General features: G+C 27.8%; 1 protein-coding gene across 3 annotated transcripts; it reads left to right on the plus strand.

The window, feature by feature from the left end:
* The first annotated feature begins 9,553 nt into the window (after positions 1–9,553).
* On the plus strand, positions 9,554–15,151 carry LOC111683843 (transmembrane protein 135-like). 3 transcript variants are annotated; one of them, XM_046949949.1, is made up of 7 exons: positions 9,554–9,917; positions 11,508–11,696; positions 11,766–11,967; positions 12,025–12,825; positions 14,466–14,606; positions 14,678–14,844; positions 14,909–15,151. In XM_046949949.1, exons 3-7 carry the CDS (start codon positions 11,815–11,817, stop codon positions 15,039–15,041), a joined length of 1,395 nt encoding a protein of 464 aa, XP_046805905.1. In that variant the 5' UTR covers positions 9,554–9,917; positions 11,508–11,696; positions 11,766–11,814; the 3' UTR covers positions 15,042–15,151. The 3 variants fall into 3 exon arrangements, with proteins under 3 accessions (XP_046805905.1, XP_023301727.2, XP_046805904.1); XM_023445959.2 differs by lacking the exon at positions 11,508–11,696; XM_046949948.1 differs by lacking the exon at positions 11,508–11,696 and having other exon boundaries at positions 9,554–9,738.
* The last annotated feature ends 335 nt before the right edge of the window (positions 15,152–15,486 follow it).

Below are 15,486 nucleotides of genomic sequence, written 5' to 3' on the forward strand. Positions count from 1 at the left end.
CTTGATTGTCTGTAGAACCTTTTCCGTAAGATCTTTCAAACTCATTTCTTTAATAATATAAAATTTTTTCGTAAATTTTTGTCCCTCACTATTTCAGTTTTACCCAAGCACACATCGATTACTATATAGAATTTTTAGTTTGGTTTTATACTTATTTATATGGTCTAATAGTCAATGATGAAGTTGACAATGATGATATGTTGTTGTAGTTGCTGTTGTCTATAGGACTATTGTTACTATTGTTAGGTATGTATGATTGTTGTAGTTGTTATATTCTCCTAAGACTTTTTGACTTAATAACTTAAAATTTATTATTACATCTTTCGGTAAATATTTCTCTCAATAAAATTGTGTCCTTATAAATACAAATATAAGTACATGTAAATACATATAAGTACATACAGATAAACGTACATATTTAATTTTAAACATATACATATATTTATCTATATATATTTAGATCCTTAGGCAAACACGTCCAAGTGTTTTATTAAACTTCGTTGCTTAAAATTTATATTGATGTTTTCTATTATTGTTGTTGTTGTTGCTGTTGTCTATGTCTAATATTGAGGGATGTGAAACACAATTTATAATGTTTTAGTCACATCGGTTTGAAATGTCTGTATGTGTCGTCGTTATCCCCTTCAAAGTTGGACAAGATTTCAATGTATCCTTTGTTCAAGGATACATCTTAGTTAAAAAAAGCTTTTAAATTGAAATTGGTGATCAAATAAATATTTCCTTAAAAAATTGAACAAATTTCCTTATTAAGCTAAAAGAATCTTATTTTGTAATCATTCAAATTTTACTTTAAGGATATATATTTGACAGAAAACATTAAATCTGTTGTATCTTTATTGAAACGTTCTCAAATGTCCTTTTAACAACGTAGACTTGAGTCAATGGACACTTTTGTGAACCTAAGTAATTTAGAGAGTAAACACTCTGTTCTGTTACTGCAGAAACAGTTAATTTCCACATTTGTCCATTTGTTAGAATGCAGTTGATGAGACTATCAATCCATACTGCAGGACATTTAGTTTTATATCTTAATATTGTATATGTGAAAGTTCGTATATGTGTGTGTATGTTTCTCTGTCTTTTTTTGTAAAATTTGATGTGTGTGTTTGTGATTTCTTAAAATGTGTTCAATTAAGCTGTAATAAATTGTTGATTTACTTTACAAAAGTATCAACAAAATCAAGTAAATGAAAAATATACATTAGTACATATATGTTAGAAACAGAAAAACAGTGGTTAAGATAGAAAATAATTTACAAACAAATAATTAGTTATTTAAAAAAAAGTATCAAAACAAAAGCAAATTTTTAAAGTAAAATAACAAAATCAGCCTATAGACAGACTTTAAAAAATTAATCCAAAACTATAACAATAATATTTCGTTAAACTATCAAACAGCCAACCTAAACCTTTTCAAATTATTCTATTATTATCTTAATTTTCCATAATTTACTAATCTATATTTGCAATCTATTGTTTATTTTCTCGTCATTTTCAATAATTTAATCAATTATCACATTAATACACACTGTCTTCTTAGAAAACGATTATTCTTGAGCCTAAACACTACATCCTTCGATATTTACAGCTATGTGTATGTAATTGTGTGTGTGTGTTCGAGTTGAGTGTCTGTATTTGAATTAGAGTGTACAAAACGTTTCCGGTCTAATAAGTCTAAAATTAAATTTATATTGGAGCATTAAACATTTTTGGTATAAAATTCTCATAATATATGGGCTCTTTATATACAAAAGCATTTATACACACATACACATGCGGATAATGTATTTGCGTGTGTGTGTGTGTGCATTAATAATGTTGCACAAACCAAAATAATGTTACATAGAACACAACACCATCACTAATCAACTCATTTACAATACCAACAAAAACAAAAACAACAACAACAAAAATGTTAACATTTATATTTGATAGGCTATAGACTAAAATACTTACTAACCTGCAGCTCAAAAAGTCTAGACCATATTGGGGTTTATAGACCAGAATCATAGACTAGACTCTGGTAAAGGCTTTACAATATTAAATAGAAAGTAATGAAGACTGTAGAATAGGTTATAGCCCTGACTATAAACAAGACTACAGCCTTGAGTATAGACTTGGTTATAGCCTAGACTATAGCCTTCACTATTGCCTGTAATATCAGAACTATTAACTATAGTAAACATTTTACTCTTTTCTGAACTATAAAGTGGACTATGGTTTAGACTATGAACTAGACTGTATATTATACAATATTCTAATTTATAGACAAGTCTATAGTCTTGACAATAGAATAGACTATAGTCTGGTCTCTAGGGTAGACTATAATCTGAACTATAAATATGATTATAGTTTGAACTATAAACTAGTCTAAAATATATACTAGACTAAAGTCAAGACTATCAATTAATCTATGGCGTTCCCACGATAATCGGTTCTTCGCACCGGACTCAGAGTTCAACGAACAAGGATTGTCAACCCAGCCACACCGACTTTACACGTATCGCTGCTACAACAACAACTAGTCTATGGTCTGGACTATACATTAGGCATTAGTCTGGACTAGACTATAATATCGACTATAGAACAGTTTAGTCAATAAACTATACTATGAATTTGATTAATGTCTAGATTATACAATAGATTTCAGTCTGGACTACAGACCAGAAAATAGACTAGAGTATAAGCCTAGACTATATACTACTTTATAAGTCTAGACTATAGTATGGATTATACTTTATAATATCGAATTTACAACAGGCTAGACTAAAGAATAGACTAAAGTCTGTACTATAGATTAGACTATAACATCGACAATAGATCAGACTGGACTAATGACTTGATTAAAGTCTAGATTATAGACTAGATTATAGTCTTGACTACACAACATAAAATAGATTAGACTAGACTATAGACTAGTTTATAAGACTAGACTATAAGACTAGACTATATTCTGGATTATACATTATAATATCGACTTTATACTAGACTATAGTCTGGTCAGTAGGTTATTCTATGGATTGGATTATAGACTAGACTATAGTATGGATAATAGACTAGATTTAATCTAGTATATAGACCAGATAATAGTTTAGACTTTAAGCTAGATCACTATAATTCTAGACTACATTACGACTAGGCTAAAGACATTAATACAGCAAAGAATATAGTCTGTACTTGACTATATAATCTAGTCTAGACTAGACTAGACTAGACTAGACGGAATGTGATCTTCACTCTAACCTAGTCTATAGAGTCGACAAAAATCTGGACTATAGACTGTAATATAGTCTGGAATATGAATTTCAATATGAATTGGAATATAGACAAGATTACAGTCACCTTTTCGACTTTTTTCAATTTTTATCGATTTTTTTTCGACTTTTTCCGACTTTTCGACTTTTATTTACAAAGTCGACTTTTTCATAGACGATAGTCGAGTTATCGACTTTTTTGGAACAACTTTTCGACTTTTTCCATAGACGATAGTAAAGTTATCGACTTTTTTGAAACAAAATAGTCAACTTCGATTTTTCGACTTTTTTGACGATTATTCGAAAGTCGATTTATAGAACCCTAGATTTGACTATAGTATGGACTATAAAGCAGAATATAATCTAGCTCAAAACTAGGCTATAGTATGGACTTTTGACTTGACGGTTCTGAAATACGAAGTAGATTATAATAGTCGACAAAAAACTGGACTATAAACTGCAGTTTTGCCTATAAAACTGCCGGGTATAGACTATTGCAATAACTACAACAAATATCATAGGAACAGCAGCAACATCAATTCATACTAAATGAAATTAATACTACAACTACTACAAACAATATGGAGACAAGAAGGAACATTGATGGATTAATGGATGTAAAATATGCGAAGACCCCTTACATACATGCACACATACAATTTGAACAATATGTTTTTAGAAATTTAAAAATACCCAACAGTTCAGCTGCAAATTAAGACACTAGAGATCAACAAAAGTTTATTATTAGTTGAAATTAGTTAAAGATTATTGAGAAATAATTGCCTGAGCAGGAGTTTAACAGTTATATGTTAAGTAATCAATTGACATCTTTCAATTTAACGTGTTATAAAGACTTCTGAAAGTTAATACTTTAAAGGAGTCTATTTTGTCAACTTTAAAACCTACCTACTGGATTTATAGTTTAGTTTAGTTATTTTATTAAGCCTTATGTTATATTATGTTTTCTAATAAGATACTTAAACATTATTAAATTTTCCTTCCTCCTTTGTGATTAATTATTTTAGTCCTTTTATATGTGAAGAATTTTAGTAGCTTAGAGAAAAAAAAACAACAAAAACACTACATATACATTTCTATACTGACTGCAATAAATATTGAAAATATTTCAATGTTTTTTTTTGCAATTTTGAACATAATTTATAATTAAATTTAGGACGTAAAGGGAAATAAGAAACTAATATATTAAACAAAATTATCTGTTAAAACAATTATTTTGGAAGTTATTTAAGGATATATTTGCAATTTGATAAAAATTACCTGCTTACTTGTCGCTGTCTTTGTTTTGTTTTGCAATTGAACGTTGGTAGTCGGCAGAGGGACGCAAATCGCAGCCGCTGCAGCGGTGTCACAAAATTGTTAATAAATAAAACTATATTTATTAGAAAGTATTGTTGTTAGTTTTTTTATGTTACAATTCTTCCTTTTTTGCATCTGTTAAGCACTTAAAAAATAAATAACACTACACTTCATCATTGGCCGGCCAATGTCCGGGTGGCAGGTCATGGTTGGTATCACATTTTAGTTAGTAAAACTATACTTCAAAGTCTCTGTTTTATAAAGTTCTTTTTGTCATTTATCTTTAGAACACTTTTATTTAGTTATTAAACTTTAATTTTCATTTAAAACATTATAATTACTTTTTTACTTTTCTTTTGTTTGCAAAATTACATTTCCGCTTTAATTTATCCGATAATAAACTGAAGTAAAGCATGTAAAGAGTACAAAGCCACCACTGAGTAACAAAGTAAACGCAAACTCACCACACTTAATGTAAAGTTGCCAGATTGTGTAATTGTATAAAGTAAGAGAAAACAGGAAATAAAAACGCATTTAAAACTGAAATTAACTTGTAGTTTAGTGGCTTTAGATCAATTGACTTTAAAATAACAGAAAAAAGGCGTTAAGTCGACTGTAGTGTAAAAAAACGTCGAAGAATTGATTTTGTAAATAAAAGTTGGAAATTCAACATTTTGAATTTTTAAACTTAACGGACTATAGGCGAACACATATTCTTGTTTATAGACTAGTCTGTAGTCTGAACAATTGATTAGACTATAATTTGGACTTTAATGTAGAATAAATGTATATTTAAGACAAAAATTTGAAGTAGCCGCTGTGCTGTAGAGTATAAGTACCATAGTGTAGACTACAGACGAAACTAATGTCAACTAAAGACTGAACCCTACATAGGGAGAGAGAAAGAAATAAGTTATCTCACCGGTTTTACCGTGAGATATGTGTATGTATGTGTAAGCATACAGCCGTCTGAAACTTTTTGATCAGGGGACTACATTATCATAATCTGGACTGTGTACCTGATTATAGTCTGTACTATATACACACTAAATTATGTTTTATTTTTGTATATAGATATAGATACAGTCTAGATGATCGACTGGACGATTGACTTTACTATAGTTTTTAAAATAGTCTGCACTATAAACTAGTCTAAAGTATAGACTAGACTATATAAGCTATAGGTTAGACTAGAGTATAGTAACTACAGACTAGACTACAAGAGTAAGTTTGGATTATAGACTTTACTAAAGCCTCAACTAAAGACTAGACAATAGTCTGGACTATTCATTGGACTATGGTCTGGATAATATAATGGACTATAGTGTAGACTATAGAGTGGACCATAGTGTGGTCTATGAACTGTTCTAATGTCTTACATATAGGCCAAAATATGCTATACTAGATTATTGACTATATGCTAGAGTATGATCTGGACTATATCCTATACTATAGAGTGCACTAATATTTGGAGTATCGAATGGACTATAGACTGGATTATAGTTAGGACAGTAGATTGGACTACAGGCTAGGATATAGACTATTGTCGGGACAATATACTGAACTATAGTCGAGACTAAAAAGTACACTATATAGGAAGAGAGGATATAATATAGACTATAGTAAGAACTATATACTAAACTGTACTTTGGACTATTAAGTGTACTATTGTATGAACCGTATGCAAGACTATTGACTATAATTCAGACTATGGTCCAGACTATAGTGTAAACTAAAAAAGGGACTAAAGTCTAAAATATAGACTGAAATAAGTCTAGTCTAACAACTGGACTATAGACTGAAGTATAGTCAATATTTCAGGCTGTAGCCCAGACTATAGTTCAGTCTATAGTCCAGACTAGACTATAATTATTAAGTAATCCTAAAAACTTGTTTTCTATTAAAATTTTCTTATTACAATTTTTGGCCACATCTTGTCCAAAGTCACCTCTAGAAAAAATTCTGTAAGGCTTCTTTTTCCATGCTTTCCATGCTTTAATAATCCCTTCCATAACACCTTGATAACAAGAGCTGTGGTATTAGGCTGCCGTGTCCATGTCTATCTATAAATGTATGTTTGGTTTTTGTTCCTGTCATTTTGTCAATGTTTTGGCTATAGTTGACTGGTTGTTAAATCTCCCTCCCATAAACCCATCGAAAAAAATCAGAAAACTATTATATATACTAGCACAATTTTGTTTTTGTGTCTTATATTATAAGCATTTTACTCATACACATGTAGAAGAAGGTGAAATAGAAAGAATTGTTGAAAAAAATCTCTGTGGAAATTTAGCGAGATTTCCTCGAAAAAAACTTCACAGCCAAAACAAAATTAGCTATGTGGCATGTTGCAGCAATATTCCATGTATGCTTTGTTTTTTTCTTTTCTTCGGATTTAAGTGGTAATGACATTAACGTTAAAGTAGCAAAGAGAATAATAAACCAAATTGACTTTAAATTTGAAAACTATATGGTTAGAGAAAAGGACAGAAAACAAATTTTGGTGGACTGATTGACGATTTATTGTGATTTGGTATTAACATCATGAAACTTTTTACGTATTTCAGTAACAACATATTATCATTATTTAACAGCTGTTTTAAGGAGTTTTGAAATTTTTTCAATAATATTAGAAAATATATTTAACTTTAATATTTAAACTTGCTTTAGGCAAACTTGAAAAAAATATACTTTTCATTAATACCAACTTATAATACACACAACTATTTAACAAACATACAAGCTTCCCTTTTATTTTCCGTTATTTTTCATTTATATGGCAAAATAAATACTATAGCATACCTTAGGGCACATTTAAATTCATCTCAAACCAATATATCACTTCATTGTTACTGTTTTATCGTCTTTTCTTTTTATTTTCTCCCAAAAAAAAATAATAATAATAATAATAAAAATCTCAAAAGAAAACAGCAAGCATTTTTCTTTTTCTTATTCAAGGTGAACTTACAACTGGCACACTGTCGTTTTAAGTTTATTTTCAAATGATTTCTCTATTTCTATTTAAGTATTTTCCTCATTTGTTTTCTATTTCTTTCTGTTGTTCCCTTAAGCCATCCTGTATATAGTAAATCCTTAAAGAAGCAGCACAACGCCAGCAAAAACAAAAGGAAGTTTGTTGAAAAAAAAAACAATATGTTTAAGAAAAAAACAACAACAACAAATACTCAGGTGTATTTTTGATATGGGTCAATGATTTTCTAAAGACTTTTAATAATCTCCGTATGTGATTTTAGTTTACTTCATATATTTTTTTATATTTTTTTGTTCATTTTATACGTTATATTTTAAACTAAATTCTTTTTTGAAGATTTTTCTATTAAAATTTTTATTTGAAAATGACAATTGAATTTTTTGTAATTTGCAGCAAATGACAGATGTGACATATTAAAATGATGTTTAAGCAGAACGAATTCTGTTGTCAGAATAGGAGGATTATTAACTTTAAATGACAATTTAATTATTTAAATTGTTTTTATTTCCCATTCGTTTAATATATTTGGGAAATTTGTAAGAAAGGATTTTTTTGAACTGCATTATCATGAGAGAAGTTTACTAAGACCTGGTCCATACTAGGAAACTTTTGTTGAAAAAACTTTTTCTTAATTCTCTTTTGAAGTTTTCTTAATATCCACATATAGAAACTTTTGATTTAAAAACTAAGTATTAATTGCTTTGATTTGTTGTTGTACGAATGAAAAGAATAAGAAATAGTGTTCTATAAATCGACTTTCGAAATTTCACGCAATCTTTTTGTCGAAAAAAGACGAAAAGTCAAAGTCGACTATTTTGTTCCGAAAAAATTCGATAACTCTATTATCGTTTATGAAAACGTTCGAAAAGTCGACTTTGTAAATAAAAGTCGATAAGTCGAAAAGTAGTAAGAAATCGAAAAGTGAAAAAAATCGAAAAAAAGTCTAAAACTCAAAAATAGTAGAAGAAAGTCAAAAACAGTCGAAAATTTAAAAAAAGTGAAAAAAAGTCAAAAACTCTAAAATAGTCGGAAACCCCGAAAAGAGTAAAAATATAGTGGAGAAAAGTCGAAGAAAAGAATCCGAAAATAGTCAAAATGGTCGATAAAAATCAAAAAGTCGGGACAGGTCGAAGAGTCGGAAAAAGTCGACTCTTTATAAAATACTAAAAGTCGACAAGTCTAAAATCGGAAAAAGTCGAAAAGTCGGGAAAATCCCAATAGTCGGAAAAAGTAAAAAAATCGACTATTCATTAAATACTAAAAGTGTAAAAGTCGACTTTTAATTAAATGAAAAAATTCGAAAAATCGACTTTTCATAAAATGGAAAAAGTTGAAGGTCAACTTGTTCGTTAGTTAGTCAGTTAGTTAGGTAGTTAGTTAGTTAGCTAGTAAGTTAGTTATTTAGTTAGTTAGTTAGTTAGTTAGTTAGTTAGTTAGTTAGTTAGTTAGGTTTGCAGGCTGTCCCTTGCAGTTCGCATTAGGGGCACACTTGGGTCCATGTTATGATCCCTTTGTGGTAGTTAGTTAATTAGTTAGTTAGTTAGTTAGTTAGTTAGTTAGTTAGTTAGTTAGTTAGTTAGTTAGTTAGTTATTTAGTTAGTTAGTTGGTTAATTGGTTAGTTAGGTAGTTAATTAGTTAGCAAGTTAGTTAGTTAGTTAGTTAGCTAATTAGTTAACTAGTTAGTTTGTTAGTTAGGTAGTTAGTTAGTTATCTATTTATTTATTTATTTATTTATTTATTTATTTATTTATTTATTTATTTATTTAGTTATTGTTTGCAACTCTAATCTTGCATTTATTCCTTAAAATGCGTAATTGTTATCGACAGTGCCCTCTACTGTCTAGTAGTGTTTCGTTATTTTTACCTTGATTGAACTTATATTAAACACACCACACCAGCATACCATATACAACACACCACAAGTTTAAACAGCTGTTCATGGTAAGAAATGACAATTGAAGAGAAATAGAAAAAATTTTTAACCAACAGTTGATTAGATTTAATAACAAATAAACGCTAAAACTAAAGCAATAATTAAGTGGAATTAAATATAAAAGTACATACATATATTAATGCAATACTAAATGGCCAAGTGAACACAATTAACAAAATAATTAAATAAAAAGTTTTAATATTGAAGCAAATACCAAAAAGTGAATGGTCTGCAAGAAAAGCAATAACACCATTATAGGAAGTTTTTTTCCACAAAAGTGTTTTATTTAAAAAAAAGTTAAAATAATAATATGCTTTAAAATTGTGATATTAAATTTCGGAGCTTTAATCTATAAAAAGAACCTGTATAAAAAGCAACATAAGTTTAAGTTAATTACGGGTAATAATCAATTTCCAAATTAATCAGAAAAAATAAATACTACAACAAAAACTCATAAAGCAAAACCAAACATAAATTTGTGTTTGTTTTTTTATTTTTTGTATGGGATGGTGCGATAAATTGTTTTTGTTTTTTTACTGCAAACACCCAATAAGAATAAAAACAACAACAACAAAATTATCAGTCATATTCATATATTTTTTATTATTGATAATTTAGATTGGGAAGAGAGTATTTGGTTTTGTAATATTCCATTTGTTTTGTGGTTGTTTTGCTACTAAAACAATCATAATTAATCAGGTTTTGTTTGTTTGTTTTTTATTGTTGTTGTTATGCGATGTTTGTAATACCGGTACAGTGGCTTAAAGATCTTGAACTTTGTTTTTGTTCCATTTTTAGGAGGTTTTATTATAATTATTTTTAATCATTAGAATATTGAATAATAATTACAATTTAAACATTTTAGAAATTATTAAATTTTAATAGTACTACGAAAATTATAGGTCTAAAGTATCCAAATTTTGTTAATAACAAAAAAACTCAAAAGAAAGTCAATGTTAATTTTACTATTTATAAAAGAAGATTGCAGCAGAATTTGAAAACAAATTTTGTAATTATATATGTATGTTATTTTGAAAGCTTTAATACACAAAACCAAATTAAAAATATTAAGGCAAAAACAATTTTAAACAAATTAAAAATTCATTAAAGAATAAAAAGTGAAATATGGCAATTGAAAAATGTAATAAAATTTTATATTAAATTGTACATATTTTATTCTATTCTATGTTCGACCTTAATAAAATTAAAATAATAAAATTTTGTATAAAAATGTTTAAATTGTTTACGTAAATAGGTGCATTATGTTTTAAATAAAAAAAAATGAAATGGAACTAAAATAGGTACAATTAAAATCGAAGATAGCCAAGATACCTATACTACATGTATAAACTAGAAATGAAGTTGAACTGAACTAGAACTGAGCTAGAACTAAACTAGAACTGAACTAGTACTAAAATAGACCTGAACAAGAGCTTAACTAGAACTGAACTAGAACTGAACTAGAACTGAACTAGAACTGAACTAGAACTGAACTAGAACTGAACTAGCAGTGAACAAGAGCTTAATTAGAACTGTACTAGAACTGAGCTAGAACTGAACTAGAACTGAACTAGAACTGAACTAGAACTGAACTAGAACTGTACTAGAACTGAACTAGAACTGAACTAGAACTGAACTAGAACTGAACTAGAACTGAACTAGAACTGAACTAGAACTGAACTAGAACTGAACTAGAACTGAACTAGAACTGAACTAGAACTGAACTAGAACTGAACTAGAACTGAACTAGAACTGAACTAGAACTAAACTAAAACTGAACTAGAACTGAATTAGAACTAAGCTAGAACTGAACTAAAACTAAACTAGAAATTAACTGGAACTAAACTAGAACTGAACAAGTATTGAAGTGAAATTAAAAATACAACAGAACTGGAACTATATTCTATTTAATCATCTTGTCTTTTGTGAAGAGCCATATGTTGCACTTAATCCATTTGTATTAATAGTACATATTATTTTCCGCTTTAGTTTGTTTGCACTTCATAATGTGCATCCATATCTTATCTAAATACTATACAAAAGCAAATTTATTAGTTTAAATGGAATTAAAATGACCCTTGTACTCATGATATGTTGCTGAATGAGCTTCTCAACAGAAGCAGTTATTAATATTTTTCGTGATAAAATTTTGCATTGTTAAAGAGACAACAACATCAAGTAAAATACATTAATTTGAATTTTATTAAATTTATTATTTATAATTTTTCATTGATATTTCTTTTTTAGTATTTCTTTACTTTGTTCGATCTTAATTCCACACAATTGCAACTAAATCATGACTGTACAAAGTAAAATGACAAATGCGGCGGTACTATGTACCTGTCAACAGTTTCAGCATCCCTGGACTGATAAATGTGTTAATGCCTCTGTTGGTTTACTATTTGCCTCCACGCCCTACTGTTTAAGGGTCTATTCCATGGTATATTTGGTAAGTAACTTGTAGGTAAAATTAAAAATCAATTTACAACACAATTGTTAATTTTAGCTTTCCATGATAATGCGTCATAAAATACCCACTCTGAAGGATTTGCGCAAAATGGTTATGGGCATTTTACAATCCACAGCCTTTTTAGTAACAAATGCTTATACTTTTATAATGTTTAATTGTCTGCTGCGCAATATGTTGGGTCGTTACTATTTCTCTACAGTGGCCTTTTGGCCCTGTTTCTTGGGCAGCTTTAGTGCTATTTTGGTAGAGCGACCTCAAAGACGTCCTCTCTTGGCCCTGTATGTGGCCAATGTGGCTACCGAGACACTGTGGAATATGGCTGAGTCGCGTGGCTGGGTCAAGTCCATACCCAATGGACAAGTTCTGCTATTCGGTGCCAGTATATCGATTTTATTGTATTTATATAGATTAGGTTTACACAAGACCTCCTGTCGTGATTCTTTATTTGATATTTTACGTATATTTGTGGGCAAACCAGAAGAAGGTCCAATGAAGGCCACTGAAGTAGGTGATAGAACAGATGTGCCACAATCAAACAGATCCAGACCGCCAGTTAATTTGAACACCATTAATGGTTGGGTACAAGTTTATAGTCGACTTGTAGAGAAACTAAAAGGTAAACATGCCTGCTGCCCTCATCGTTCGAGTTGTGTTCATAATGCTGTGATGGGTGGTTTAAAACCTATGGTGGGTGGTATAGGTTTACAGGTGGCTTTGAAGATTTTGTTGAATGTTAAGAGAATCGCTCAGAATAAAATGCACTGGAAGAAAACGATATTTAATAAGCAGACTTTAAATTTGGGTCTATTTTTGGGCTCATTTTCGTTTTTGTATAAGGTGAGTATGTAAATAAAGCTTTTTCTTTTGAAAAGCTTTTTGTAAAAAAGTATATAATGAAGAAAACTTTTTTTGAAAAAGCATTTTTCAAAGCTTTTTATTAAAAATTTGAAAACCAAAAGCTTTTTCGAAAATGAGTAATAAAGAAAGCTTTTTGTTATAAAACTTAATTCAGAACAAAATAACTTTTTTTAAAACGCTTTTTATAAAAAATATTATTGAAAACCTAAATGTGTAATAAGAAAGCTTTTTGTTACAAAACTTTATTCAGAACAAAAAACTTTTTTTAAAAAGCTTTTTATTAAAATATGTAATAAAGAAAGCTTTTTTACAAAATTTATGTAAAAAGAGACTTTTTTGAAAAAGCATTTTTCAAAGCTTTTTATTATTTTGGTTTTATTGAAAACCAAAAGCTTTTTTTGAAAATGTGTAATAAAGCAGGCTTTTTGTCACAGAACTTTATTCAGAACAAAAAACTTTTTTTAAAAGCTTTTTATAAAAAATATTATTGAAAACAAAAAGCTTTTTTTAAAGTACAATAAAGAAAGATTTTTGTTACAAAACTTTATACAGAACAAAACATTTCTTTAAAGCTTTTAATAAAAAATATGTAATAAAGAAAGCTTTTTCTTAAAAAACTTTTTAGACAATTTTTAGACTGAGAAACTAAGAAAAGCTTTTATAAAGTTAATGGCAAGCTTTTTTACTGGAAATGGTTATTTAGGTTAAAGCTTTTATAAACAAATATTTAAGAAAAGTTTTTACGAAACTTGTTTAAATATTAATGAAAAGCTTTAGACAAAAAAACCGAGAAAAGCTTTTATAAAGATGTATTTTTTGGAAAAAAGCTGTTAGTGACAAGCTTTTTTACTGGAAATGGTTATTTAGGTTAAAGCTTTTATAAACAAATATTAGAGAAAAGCTTTTATGAAACTTGTTTTTATAAAAAAGCATTTTTAATATAAATATTAAAAAAACAACTTTTAATTCGATAATACTTTCTTTAAATAATCATTCACTAAAAAAAGCTTTTTCGTAAAAAGAGCTTTCAAAAAAAATGTTTTCAAGAAATTACAAAATAATATTTATTTCTAAGTTTTTAGCAAAAAAAAAACTTTTATGAAAGTTTTTGATGACCAAATTTTATGAAAAATGTTTTTAATAAAAAAGCTTTTATGAAAAAGATCAAAAGCTTGTATGAAAAAAACTTTAATAAATTTTTTTTTTTGAAAATCTTTTTGTAAAATTTTCTATTGAAAATGTTTTCATAAGACTTTTTTTTTAAAAACGATTTCTATAAAAATTTTCTTATAAAAAAGCTTTTTAGAAAATTTGCTATTTAAGAAGAAAGCTTTTTAAAAAAACTTTTTTTTAGTTTTCTTATGGAAAAGTATTCATTTTATGAAAAACTGTATTGTATAAAATTTTTATGATAAAGAGCTTTTATATAAAAAAGCTTTATATAAACAAAATCAAAAATTTGTAAAAAAAATTAAGAAAAAAGCTTTTTTCAACTAAATTACTAATAAAAATGTTTAATAATTTTCTGTTAATTAAACTTCTTTTTTAAGAAAAAATTTCTACAAAAAAGCTTTTTATGACAGAAATATAATATAAAATTTATTGTTTATTAATCTTAGTCCGTTTCCTGTGGCCTTCGTCATATCTTTAATCGTGATGATCCTCGTTTTGCCATACCGGCTGGTATGATAGGCAGCATTAGCTTTGCCTATTATCCCGATGTTACAGTAGCTTTATATGTCATGTGGAAAATGCTGCAGGTACGAAGACAATCCATGAAATCAATCTCTATAACTTTCAAGCAATTTATTCGAATACTCTTCCTTTTCAGGTTGTTTACAATTTGGGCATCGATAAGAAAAAACTTCCCCACATACCAGGTTTTACTATGTTCTTATATGCCTTCTGTACGGCTGTGTTATTCCATGCGGGCATTTTGGAAGCTCGTAATTTAAGACAAAGTTATTTCAAATTTCTGCAAGATATATCAGGTGGAAGGTATGAAAAATATTAAATATTTTTAATTGTGTTAAGTTATTAATTACAACAATAATTTCTATAGATTAAGTAAATTTAATATGGTGCCTTTGGATGTTTATGGCTTAAACTCCAGCCAACATAAAGCTGATGTTTTAAAACGTTTAAATATAGTTGATATAAATCCCTATCCCGCTTTTCCTTTGGATAAATGGTAATTATTAATTAAGCAACATTAATTTTTATAATTTATTGTAAATATTAAAAAAAATTGGCGCGGGTGTTTTTGTTAAAATTCGTAGTAATTTCTAAAAAAAATCAAAATTTTTCTAAAAGAAAATTTGTATTTTTTGTTAAAAAAAAAACTAAACATAATTTGAAAAAGTTTATTTCTTTTTAAAAAAGAAATTAACATTTTATTTGAAAAACAAAATTTTAACACAATTGTTAACTTATAATTAGTAAAACTTTTTGTTGTAAAAGAAAAATTTGTAAGTGTTAGTTTTATATATAATATATTTTTTTATACGGCTTAGAAAAACATTTTATTTAAATAACTTTTTATATAAATTTCATGGTTTTTAATTTTAAGTAAGTTTTTAGTAGTTTTGTTAACATAACAATCTGTTTTTGTTTTCAATAAATGTGTCTTTTATTTTTGTT

Source organism: Lucilia cuprina, chromosome 4 (genome assembly GCF_022045245.1).
Source record: "Lucilia cuprina isolate Lc7/37 chromosome 4, ASM2204524v1, whole genome shotgun sequence".
Lineage (NCBI taxonomy): Eukaryota > Metazoa > Arthropoda > Insecta > Diptera > Calliphoridae > Lucilia > Lucilia cuprina.